Source organism: Sturnira hondurensis, unplaced genomic scaffold (genome assembly GCF_014824575.4).
Source record: "Sturnira hondurensis isolate 20B ecotype Veracruz unplaced genomic scaffold, ASM1482457v3 Scaffold0016663, whole genome shotgun sequence".
In the NCBI taxonomy this organism is placed as follows: domain Eukaryota; kingdom Metazoa; phylum Chordata; class Mammalia; order Chiroptera; family Phyllostomidae; genus Sturnira; species Sturnira hondurensis.
Window position 1 is genome coordinate 4,546,561 of NW_028089294.1, and position 13,406 is coordinate 4,559,966.

At 38.3% G+C, this 13,406-nt stretch overlaps 1 protein-coding gene across 1 annotated transcript in view; it reads right to left on the minus strand.

Annotated features, from left to right (window-relative positions):
* Positions 1 to 13,406, minus strand: part of LRPPRC (leucine rich pentatricopeptide repeat containing) — a 105,876-nt gene that overhangs the window by 87,617 nt on the left and 4,853 nt on the right. Inside the window, exons 2-4 of the mRNA XM_037066498.1 lie at positions 5,348 to 5,547; positions 3,945 to 4,067; positions 53 to 174 (exon numbers count right to left, since the gene is read on the minus strand). Coding sequence (XP_036922393.1) covers positions 53 to 174; positions 3,945 to 4,067; positions 5,348 to 5,547 — 445 coding nt within the window. The remainder of the gene's footprint in view (positions 1 to 52; positions 175 to 3,944; positions 4,068 to 5,347; positions 5,548 to 13,406) is intronic.

Consider the following 13,406-nt stretch of genomic DNA (forward strand, 5'->3'; position numbering starts at 1 on the left):
AAAAAATAAAAAATAGTGAATGTGACCACCAAACATAATAGCAGCTACCTACTCGATTTGGCTGAATGTTTGCTTCTTCCATTTTTGCCAAGAAGTCGGTTGGTGAAAATTTATGTTCATTTTGAAGGTAGACTTTAAGTAAAGCATTATAGTGACTTACATCATAAACAGTACCTACAGATAAAATTTAAATCACATGTTTAGAAAAGCACTTAAAATCATATTCTTTATCAAACCAGAACATGTGTACCTGAACCTAACAAACACAAGAATGAGACGATACTGCAGCAGTCCACCCCAAACTCAGACCTGCAGACACAGAAATCCTGCCAGGGCAGACAGCAAGCTACACGTGCCGGGCGCTACCTCTGAATTACGTACAGCTGTAAGTAACTGCTTCTTCAGACACAAAGAGGTCTCTTCCTTAGGATGCACAGTATCCCCTCCTGGGAGAAAAGGCTGCCATTACCTCTGTAGTTAAAGTGACTGCAAGAGTTTCCACCTAAAGCAGAGCTTGCCACGTGCCAGACACACCGAAAAGGACAGAGTTGACGGGGCTGTTTTACACGGGCAGGGCTGTGCTGGTAGGTCGCTTATGTACTAACCAGGCCACTCCAAGTCCTTGTAGGTTCCACTTCCACTCCACTCCCAGTTGCTGAACATGTTTCTAGTCTGCCACTGTCCACCACCTGCACTCCACTGCCCTTCGTTTTCTCCCTGCAACCATCGTGCCGGAGGCCACATCGGTTAGGGCTGCCACTCGGCCTTACTGTGCCCACTCATGACATCACAGTCATCTCATCAACCTGGCGCTAACATGTTTTACTAAATTTTCATGAATTAAATTTCTTATCTTTATTCACATACCTGTGGCCAGTTATCTGGTATCAGTCTGACAGTCAAGGCAGCAGAGACCTATTCCCTTACATCAGTACTTGTTCCTTACCTTAGGAGTCATGTACAGTACTTACTATGTTCCAGGCACTGTGCTAAGTGCTCTGCACACAGAGGCTACTCTTCACAACAGCTCTGAGGCAAGCACTATCATCATCCTCTTCTTACGGATGACGAAAACTGACTTTCACTTGGCTAAGGCCACACGGCTAGTAAGTGACCATAAATCTGAACGGAGGTGGTCTGCCTGGAGAGCCCAGTCGCTTATCCACCAGAACACTTTATACAGGGCCCGATAGAGAACCATGTGCCATTCATCGTCTGCAGTATGACCATGTACCACAGTGTCTAAAAACCTCCAAAAAGTCAGGAAGTCAAGCTGAAGAACTCTCATAATGGCTGGCTACAACTCTATGGTTAAAGAAAATTATGTTCTATAATTTTGTAAAGGTATTTAGTTTATTGGAGAAGCTGGGGAAACTTGCCCCAAACCCAGATGAACATCTACTCTAGCTTTTCATACAGGTGTTAGTCAAGATTATTACTCAATGTACCTCTACTGAGTTTCATTTCCTTACTTTCCCTGCACTGCCATAGTGTTCTACATGACGAAAATGCTTCTGAGAACTTGGTCAAATTTGTATCCCCGTGTTTGCTATTCTATCTAGCTACTTTGATGGGTCATTTCTAATTAAAACTGAGAGAAAACTCTAGAATAAAGGGATTTAAACCTTAGTTTGAAAAATGAATTGATTTAAGGAGTAAAAAATAAAGACCAATCCAGAAAAGATCAACAACTCGAACAAAAAAGGCGACTTTCATTATTATCATGGCATGGCCAAAGAGGTACACCAGAAGTAATTCTATTTTTAAAAACTGAGCTTATGGAAACACTGAAACGAGACTCTATCACTTCCAGTGTTTCCTCCAGAATCCCTTTTAGTTTGAAAATCTCAGTTCCAGTGTCAGACCTGCCAGTAGCTCATCCTGTAACTTTGGACACATTACCTAAGCTAAACCAGCTTTTACTGTAGCTTCACAAGTCTGTGGGCAAGTCACGCTGGTAATCTACTAGGCTTCTGGCAATACTGACTCCACAAGCATTTATCAAGTGTGAAGCATAAGAAAAGCATCATGGCAAAGAGGAAAACAAAGACATTACAGATTCTACTCTCAAACAAGGATATGGAGGAAATACACCATTGTGAACAATTAGAGAGTAATGTGTCCACCTTTCTATCCATATGTTAACAGTATGACTGCTGTGTAAGGGATTTTTATATTTTAGAACATAACTTTTTTAAATAGATGTTTCTCTCAGCTCAATGATTTTAAAAAATTATGTGACTTACTGATAAATACACATTTCTAGTTTTTAGAGTCAATTCTTTACCTTTTCTGTTGCTTTTATATTTAGAAAACCCTTTCCCATTACAAAATACATTTATCTCATCGTTTTCAAAATTTTTAAAAATTGAACTTGTCAATGTAATTTTTTTAAAGATTTTATTTATTTTACTTTTTAGTAAGCAGAAAGGAGAGAGAAAGAGAGGGAAAGAAACATCAATATGTGGTTACCTCTTGTGTGCCTCTTACTGGTGACCGACCTGGCCTGCAACCCAGGCATGTGCCCTGACTGGGAATTGAACCAGCGACCCTCTGATTCTCAGGCTGGCACTCAACCACTGAGCCACACCAGCCAGGACTTGTCAACATGATTCTAAATGAATTCAAAACTATGAGGTGAGGTTCTGTCTTTATTCTATAAGCTTTTTTTTTTCATGTAAGTGCTACATATTTCTTGAAAGATATTCCTAGATATTTTATATATGTGACTACATTTGAATATTTTTACCCACTTAAATTTCTAAGTAGGAATAATTATGGCTTCTTAACCATTTAATATTTCCAACTACTTTACTGTGGATTAATTTTACAGGATTTTACAGGTAAACAAGCATATCACCTAAAAAATAACAATTTCTAGTATTTTTCCCTCTTATCAATATTTTATTGTTATTATACATAGTATTTATTAGTTGTTGGCTTTAGGTTTTAACATGTGAAAGAAGTATCCATCTATTCTTTTAAATTTTTTAAACTCAGTAATGAACATTGAATTTTTATCAAATGGTCTTTTGAGGTACTTTATTTTTTGAATAGGTACTATGTTTATAGTTCAGAATTGAAAAAGTATAAAAAGGCCCCTGGTTGGTGTGACTCGGTGGATTGAGTGCCAGCCTGCAAACCAAAGGGTAACAGGTTTGATTCCCAGTCAGAGCACATACCTGGGTTGGGGCCAGGTCCACAGTAGGGGTGTGTGAGGGGCAACTACATACTGATGTTTCTCTCCTTCTTTCTACCTCCCTTTCCCTCTCTCTAAAAAATAAATAAATAAAATCCTTTTAAAAATAAAGTCTAAAAAGGTATACAGTAAAATTGTATCTAGTGTTGAACATTCTAGAAATATTTTAATACTGTATGCACATAAACTTATAAACATTTTTCTTCAAAATGACAGCATATTATACACACTGTTCTGCACTTTAATTTTTATTTATATTTTGGAGAATACCCCATATTAGTATCTTAAGCACTCCTTCAATTTTTTAACAGTTGCACAATATTCCATTTTATGGACACTCCATAATTTATTTAACCAATCCCCTAGTGAGGGACATTAAAATTGGCTCCAATTTCTTACTACAAACAAGCCACAGTGAAGAATATCCTTTCACAAATGTGAAAACATCTGCATCTAAATTCTAACAAATAGAACTGCTTAGTCTAATGGTATGTGCATTTGTAACTTTGACAGACCAAAGGCCTTTTCCGTTTCTTTTGCTTTTTAGCTTACCAAAAAAGTAATACTGTTACGAAAAATTATTTTATTCTTAATGCCCCTAGATGTCGCTATAACTCACCAAATATTTCAAAAAATTATGAATCAAGTAGCCCTTCCATAAAATTATAGCATTTATGTATATATTTTTTAACTAAAGGAAAAAATCGACACTCTTTATACACATCTCATATTCAAATAATCATACCCAATTTCTGAAGTTTGTCCCATATCCTATGAGCCAGTTCTGTCCTCTCTGAGAACCTGAGCTCAGGTAAGAGAGAACCACAGCTGCGCAACAGAAGCAAGGCCTGATTACCACCAGGGCAACCTAGGGAAAAGGATTAATGGTAACGTTTAACACAGCACAATATCACATTATAAATATCAAATTTTAAATGGAAATGTGTAAATATTCAAAAATCCCTTGATTCCTTAAAGATATTATACCTGTAAACTGGGGAAATTCTCTCCTAATTCACAAGTATAATTTACAATGTTACAAAACATTCTAAGTTTTAAAAAATTAGTTTAATTTCTTAAGGCAGCTAAGGTTATGAATGTGTATCATTTGCAAGACTACAGACTACAAAAATACACAGAACCTAATTTATAAGCAGTGCTTACTGCAATTCTGTGGCCATTTCTCACTGTCTCATGAAATGACACAAAGTAGTACGATTAAAAGCCATGAATATCAATTTTAGGTCTATAAAAAATTACAAAATAATATAAGCTTCCTTTCCCCTTAGCCAAGTCCTTTATCAAAATGTCCCTGAAAGCTGACTTTAAAATAAAACCAAAAATAAACCACTGATTATGTGATTCCATTTCATCAAGTGTCCAGAATAAACGTATCTATATGAATAGTAGGTACACTCGTAGTTGCCTAGGGCGGGAAGGGATGGGAGGGTTTGGGGGCTGATGGGAATATGGAGGTTTGTTTTCGGGGTGAAAGAAATGTTTTAAAATGGATTGTGGTAATAGTTGGACAACTGTAAATAAATCACACAGTGAAAATGAAAAGCATTATTTTAATGCACATTAATTATAACTGACACTTTTTTGGTAACCCTCATCAGACTCCCTAATGTGACTGAAATCCATGCACAGGCTTCAGGAAGCTGGTGCCCGCTCTGAGACTACATGCAACGGTACGTGTGTCTGCCTGTGGGCTTGTGGGTGTGCGAGGGGTCGGGGGAGCAGAGGGCTTATGAGGTCCCATCGAATTATCCAAGGTGAACGGATAAATTTTAATAGCTTAGTGAAAGTAAAAGGGAAATGATTATCAATGTTTCTGGAAATCTGGCCTTTGTGATCTTAGGGAAAGCTGATATTATAAGGGAAAATAAGAAAAACTAGTATCTTACAAGAAAATCTACCACTGAAAGTGACTCCTTTATGAGCTGTGGAAAGAAGGCAATTTTTATTTGATTTTGAAATAAACATCTTAGACAAAATGTCTTACTTTACCCTGATGAGTTGGAAAGATTACAATCATAACACTGAATCATGACCACTAGACCTAACAAAACTGAAAGTACCAAAGAGCCTGCCCCAAACAACTACATAGTGAAAGTTCAAACCATTGACCGGAGAAGTTTGAGGCACCTGAGTGGCAGGCGTTATCAAAGACTTTCTGTAGGAGAGTCCTTGGGATGCGGCCGGTTCTGCGGACAGAGTTATCCAGTCTCATCAGAGCCCAGTCAAACTGACTGGCGTTCCTTCTTGGGGAAGCAGCGGACTCCTCTGCAAGATAACTCTTTTTCTCAGCAGCAATGGCATACAGCCTGGCCTGGCTCAGTGGCCCTCTATAAAATGAAACACAATTAATAATAAACCATGTGAACTACTATCCATATAAGTCATCTTTTTGAGCAATATTTAGACAAACCTTTTTTATTAGTTACTGAACACCAACATTCATAGTGTTCCAGCATTTTGCTCAGAGAAATATAACCTGGTAGGAAAGAGAATCTGGACTGCTGCCTTAAAGTCACAGGCACACATATTAACTGTATGCAAAGTAAAGCTCCTGAGTAATTATTTGACAGTGCACTGAAACCTTTCATACGGAATCACTTCAAACTAAGACAATAATATGGTGTGTTTTAAGTGTTTTTTTAATCCCCCTTAACCAAAAGCAGTTTAATAAAGGAAAAATGAAGCAGTTTATGCTACAGTGCTCTTCTCACCTCTACAAATGAGAAAAGGGATCTAAAATATAACTACCTTCAAATGTTTTCAAGGTTAAGCTTATTAAAAAAAGACCAATGCCCAAATTAAAATTATGCGATTTTTTTAAAAGATCATGCAGGACAAAAGAATTCCCATGTATCTAGTGATACTGTTTCATCTCCCAATTTACACCTGCTTTCCATCTGTCAAAATGGTAATTGTATGCTTTTCTCATTTTTTGATTACTGCAGCCATCAAAAAGAAAACTAGATTTCTGGTTTCACATTTAACATTGGGAAATTAAAAGGGAAAAATGTGCATTAAGTTAGGAAAGGTCAGACTAGTACATGTGTGTTTATTAAGAATAAACAACCTTAAAACCACCCAATATCTTGATAGCACAGGTCTAACATGTAAGCCAAATGCTCTGAAACATGAAATCAGAGGTAGTCCATTCTGTAGAAATATAAGCTGTACCTGATTTGCAAATATCACACTTAAAAATAATCCCAGGTGTGAAGAAAACCATCATAAATCTTTGAACTGAATTTAAACTCTTCCTCTGCATTTGAACATCATTAACATAAAATTTCTAATTCATTTATATATTTATTCCAAAATATTTTAAACTTTCCAATAGCAGTCAGTAAGTGCAAACAACTAATAATAGACACTTAAGTACATATAAACTAAGTATAATATAAAGATACTCTACTTAATAATCCAAGAATGCCTTCTGAATTATAAACACGTGTTCCGGCATGTGTACATTTTTTACCACAGTCAATTACCAAAATAAATATTTATACAATAATAATAATAATTTTAATAACAAAACTGTTGAATTTCTACCTTATGTCATTACCCTGGCAAGCTGATCACAAACTAAATGATTAAGTGTGTGATGTTACGTTACAGAAAAGCTATACCAGTACTTTCACCCCAAGGTTACACAAAGCACAGAGACAGTAACTGATACGAGACCGGAAATGCTATCAGTGTGGTCTGGGGCACGTCATAACCACTCTGGCCATCAAGGATTCCACTCACATAAATAACAAGAATGACATGAAAATAAAATGGAAAAACTCAGGACACTAAGACAATATCACATTTAGTTGATTACAGTCTGTTAAATGAGCAAAATTAATTAAATACTACATTATTACCTACAAACCACAGAAGACACATTCCTATATATATTTATCCCTTATTTTTCAAAGGGTTTCTCTGCCCATTTATCTGGCTACTAACTAGGTCAGCTGTTACTAACCTATGCCTTTGTTAGTCAAGCAAACATAAAATGACATTATTTTAAATCACCCAGAATAATGTGTCAAGTTCAAGTGAGTGCACAGTAGCAACAAAAGCTGATTAATACACAGATTTCAAAATTGCAATGAAGTATATATGCCAGAGTTTTTTATACAATGCAAATATGATAAACTGTGAGTAAAAAAATGCGTAAAATAAAAATAGAACTTTGCTAAAATGAGGTTTTAACATGTTACCATCAAACACAAAATGAAATTCAGGCAGAAGACAGAGATGTCACTAAATCAGTATAGCATTCTGAACATCCGAATGCTAATTCTTCTTATAAACCTTTAATGCAGCCATTAAACATAAGTGTGTAAAGATTAGCTTGGCTTTCATTACTTTACTTGAAATATGAACCTGCTACAAAATAAACTGGGGTAGAAGGATTACATATTTTAAAGCAAACAACTCCTCAGTCTTCAAAGGGATTCTCCGGCGCTTCCCCAGTGGCAATGCTTTCCACATTTATTATTGGGCCCAGAAATTATTTTCAAATTCAATGAATACATTCTGAAGCAAACAAGAACTTCATAGCCTGGAGCAACAGATATGTTGTGATAGTAAGAAACAAGTTCAGGGGTTACAGCAGGTCCGTGCAGGTGGCACCTACCCATTGGCTGGTACAAGCTAGAATGCATTGCTTTCAAATGCCAATGACCAAAATTGATGTAACTCCACCCAAAACGGCTCAGGAGTTCCCTCCTAAGACTCCGGCACACACCACTAATATTCAGGTCACCCATAAATTTTCTCTGGAAAAATATGTCATTTAAAAGGTATTTTTCTCATTCTTTTTAAATTGATGGTGGTGATTTTGATTTTGACTAGTACAAAAAAATAATAATTTTGTAGTTGAGTGTATTTCAAAAAGGTGTAAGAACCAGATTATTATAAGCAGGCCTCCAATGTCAAAAGGCTCTGCCTCTTAAAAATGAATGCTTTGCTTTTCAAGGTATGTTTAGGTTTACAAAAAAATTGTCCAGAAAGCAGGAGTTCCCCTATACCCTCTTCCTCCTACACCCACTTTCCTCTATTAGCATCTAGTAGTAGTGTGATGTTTGTTACAAGTGACCAATATTGATACATTAACTAAGGTCTACAGTTTACAATAGAGTTCACTTGTGTGTGTCGTGTGTGTACACATCTATGCGTTTTGATAAATATGAGATGTATTACAGTACCACACAAAACAGTTCCTCTGTCCTAGAAACGCCCTGTGCTCCACCTACTCACCCCTTACCCACTCCACCTGAACCCCTGCAAAAACTTTTTACTTGTCTCTACAGTTCTGCCTTTTCCAGAATACTAGAGTTGGCCTATGCAGTATGTACCCTTTTTCAGACTGGGGCTTCTTTCACTTAGTATGCATTTAAGTTTCCTCCATGTCTTTTTGTGGCTTTTTTGGTGGCTCCACACCTCATTTCTTTATTAGTGCTGAGTAACAGCCCATTGTATGGAAGTACCACAATTTGTTTATCTGTCCACCTACTGAAGAACACATTGGTTGCTCCCCACTCCGGGCAATTATGAATAAAGCTACTAGAAACGTGTTCAGGTTTTTGTGTGGATATAAATTTTCACCTCTTTTGGGTAAATATCTGGGCTGGATCATAATCTAAGTTCAGATTTATTTTGCTTGATGAGAAACTGTCTTCCAAGTGACTGTACCATTCCGTATTCCCCGCAGCAATGAAAGACAGATCCCGACTGCCCCACACCCCCAGCATTTTGTGCCACACGTTTTGGATTTTAGCCATTCTAACAGGTATGTAGTCGTTATTCAATTGTTGTTTTAATTTGCAATTCCCTAATGACATATGATGTTGGGCTTTTCATATGCTTATTTACCTTCTGTATGTTCCATTGCTGAGTTTAAAGAGTTTTTTGTACATTTTAGTTAGTCTCAGTGTTTATTTTTTCAAGTGAACTTTTTATTAAAGTGTTCTTCATTGCTTTTTAACTTGGAATCTCCACCAAACTAATCACAGCCATTCTTAAAACTCCCGCTTCCCTGTTCTCCTCAACCTCACTGCTGTTGTGAGTCGATTCAGCATCACTTTTAAGCTATCAGAGTTTAAAGAAGGATGCAAATATAATAAAATAGGCATTTCCTTATACCTCTAGGTAAATTATGACTATAATCCTACTTTTACAGGTAGGAAAACTGCAGCATGTCACCCAAAGTCACAGTAAAAGCTAGTTAATGACAAGATGATAGGGCCGAAATTTGTACTCGCATAGTCTCATTCTGAAATGAATTAAACACAGTGGAAGGGCATTAAAGAAACTAATCTGGCTGCAAAAGGGCTTCACATTGGAAAGGGGTAAAACTAAGCCTGGACAGGGAAGGTGAGTGTAGACAATGGAAAGCCTCCAATGGCTGATAAGAGATTTGGGTTATATGATACGTTTATAAAGCTGCGCTCTCAGCCAATTTCATCGTTCCATTCTGTAGGTAATGGGGACCTCAAACATCACTTAGGTTCTCACCAATCCCTTAACTATTCCACTCACATTTTCTTTAGCCTGTTGATATGGTTGATTACATCAACTGGTTTTCAAGTGTTGAGCCAGCCTTGCACACGTGGAATAGACCCAACTTGGTCACGGTATATAATTCTTTTTATATATAGTATATCTATCTATATCTATATCCATATCTATATCTATATACACACACACACACACACAGATTTCATTTAAGTTCTAATATGTTAAAAATTAAAAACGATACTGATTCCTCCGAAAAGTGGTTGGTACTCCTTTCGTATTTCATGTTGCCACCCACTCGACCACCACTATTGTTCTCTGAAGCTCAAAATCTTAGGACAATGATTTCATTGCTCAATCCTCGCACCCTTCACACCCCTCGTGCCAAGCCCTTCCAAGCAAGGTAGAGCAGTCGGTGGGGAACTGGAGGGCAGCAGGAATGAAGAGCGAGATACCGTTCTGGAAGCTGCTCCAGTGCAGCCCAGGTGAGAGACTGATGGAGGCTTAGGCCACAGTGGGCACTGTAGACAGGGGAGAACACATCTCACCAAAGCCATCGCCTGATTAAACCACAAGTTCCAGGCAACAAATCACACCACACGATTTGTCACTTTTGTGTCGTGATGAAAATTTCATACAGAAGTGCTTACTTCATCCTCTGTATATATCTTATCCTATTATGTATGATTTTCACAAACACTTGATAAGCACAATCTTAGAGCAGGCTGTACGGCCTGGTGGAAATACATGAACTTTAACAGTGTCCGCTCAGCCCCACAGCCCAGCCTGAGTTCAAGTTCTGCCATTCACAAAAGATGTGACGTTGGCCAAGTTACTGCAACTCTCCCTAAGCTTGTTATCATCTGAGAAATAACAGAATCTGCCTCACAAGAGTATCACAAAGATGGCTGAGACATGCGGTATTTCCCAAATATACTTCTGCTAGGGAAGATGGTTTAGATTGCACATAGACAAGGCTTTTCCATTGTAGTAGTTCCATTTATTTTAATAAATATTTAAAAATAACTATCATAGCAAGTTCTTTATTTTACTAGCATTCTCCCTTATGACAAAATTAAGTTATAAAAATGTCAGTTTAACCCTAAAACCGATGTCAGGAAAAATATTAAACATAAATAATAACAGTTTGGGTAGTTCTCAGAGTTGGCAAAACAAATCTGAAGGCAATACCATAAATGCCCAAAGTTTGGGCAACACTGGGAAAGAACGTGGCAAGGTAAGTGTAATAACATTAACTAATATTTACTAGAGCGTTTTCTTCCTTTCAAAATGTATTAGCAGAAAACATAAAATTTATTTTAAAGGCTATTTAAATCTAAGCTGTACCATTTAACTACATGGCTGCAGGAAAGGTATTTAGTCTAAGCACTAGCTCCTTCGTCTGAAAAAAAAAAAACACTGACTTGTAAGGATCACATTAAAAAACAAATATATACATTTGTGTCCCAACAAAACAGTGCTCAGTGAAGCCCTTACTACAGAAGGCACCCCAACACACCCGTGGATCGGCCTCTCCCCCCAGTCTTTGCAGACCTGTCACATCAACTTGCTCCCTGAACTATTCTGCAAGGCATCTGGCTCAGTTTGGCTGTCCCACAAACACAGCTTTAGGCTTTATGGCAGATCATGGAATTTCAGCCTAAAAAAGGTGTGCAGCCCTTCCACACTCTGATAACAGTCTCCTGGCTTGAAACACCAATGCGTTCCTCCCCGCCATCCAGATGTCCCGTCCACCTCAGCCTCCTCCGGTTCTGACGGATGTCTCAGCTATGACAGGAAGTGGCGAAGAGTCCGTTAACCGGGCTGGGGCCTGTAATGTGATGTGGATACTCTTCTGAGTCTACCAAGTGAGAGTGGGACGAAGCAGACTGTTCTGAAGTTCCCTTCCTGAGTTAACATTCTGCAATCTTACCACGTGCTTCCTTACCTGTAACTCCTAGATGTATAATATATCCCATACTTTTTTTTTAATTTAAAATATTTTATTTATTTATCTTTAGAGGGGAAGGGAAGGAGAGAGGAAGAGAAACATCCATGTATGGTTGCCTCTCATGTATCCCCCGCTGGGAACTCACCCCTGCTGGGAACTGGCCTGCAACCCAGGCATGTGCCCTGACTGGGAATCAAACCTCAATCATGTAGTTCGCAGGCCCACGCTCAATCCACTGAGCTACACCAGCCAGGGCCCATACTGTCTTTTTTAAAAAAAATGTTTTTGTCCTTAAATACATTCAGCATCTAAACTACAACATACTCAAAAACACTTCAGAGCTGGGAATCATAGTAGCTGGACCCCAACCAGACACTGGATAAATCAGTTCACACTTCTAAGCCTCAATTTCCCACTGTTTAATACCAACTCACAAAACATGTGACATACTCACACAAATATACTTCGAAATGGTAAAGATCCAAACTAAAGGCACTATTGTTTGTAGTAATCCCCAACTTCGCTCTTCCTAATTCTGCTAACATCCTTACTAATCTCTTGTTCTCTGTCTCTCAAGAAGAAAGCAAGCATCTTCCCCCAGTTCTGCACCAACCAGTTGATGCCCTATTAGCCCTGACCTGTAGTATCTGTGTTGTTCCTTGTTGGTCCGCCCGTCTCTCTCCATCAGTCTATGTAAACTTTGTCAACATGTGTATCTCTCAAAACTGTCCAAAGGCTTCCACCCATCAAATGACCAACTTTCTGATCAATCTTGGTAGCTTCAAGGAATCAAATAGCCTTTGCAGTATCACCTTCCACCACATAGTTTCCTCATACTCTTCTCTTCCCCTGCAACACTGTCATTACCATGCATTCTCTCAAACGCAAGTGATCCCCTACCACGAACAAATGTGACCGCTCTTCTGAAATACCACAGTAAATTGCTCTTCTCTCTGAAATGCCACAGTGAATTCGCCTTCTATGGTTAGCACATATGTAACGGTTGTACTGTGCCTACCACAGCCCTCTGTAAGTAATAAACTTATACACACGAGGAGCAGAGGCTGAACCACAAACCTGAAGGATCCAGACATACTCTTAATACTTATTGAGATCTTTTTTGATGAGAGGTAAACAAGGGAAAATTTTCTCTTTCCAATGTTAGAAGAATTTACATAATTCTGTCCTGGGCAACATGTGGTCTTCACCTTGCAGCCAACCATCAATCCGGATTGACTTCCAAACTAATTTATCTCAAAGCTAATCTTTTCCTCTGAAACACACAACTATTATTCTAAAAACTCTCCTAAGAAATATATAAACAGCTTCTGATCCAGAAGTGTGAGGGGGAAAAAAAGAGTGAGAGAAAACAGAAGTATTGATCCTCGCTCTGGCTGGGTGGCTCAGTGGGTTGGAACATTGTCCTGTACACCAAAAAGTTGCGGGTTCAATCCCCAGGCAGGGCACATACCTGGGTTGTGCGTTCGATTCCCAGTGGGGGTGCACATAGGTGGGTGCAACTGATCGATGTTTCTCTCCCCTGCATTTCCCTCGCTCTAAAAATCAATAAACATTGGTTTATCATCCTCAGGTGAGAAGTGGGGGGAAAAAAATGTTGCTCCTCCACCCCCCCCACAGGGGATAGGGTAAGAGGTGGTTTATAAGAAACCACTTGTTTAAAAAAAGAGAAAAAGTGCTGAGGTAGGAAAATACGTACTTTGGGGGGGGGCT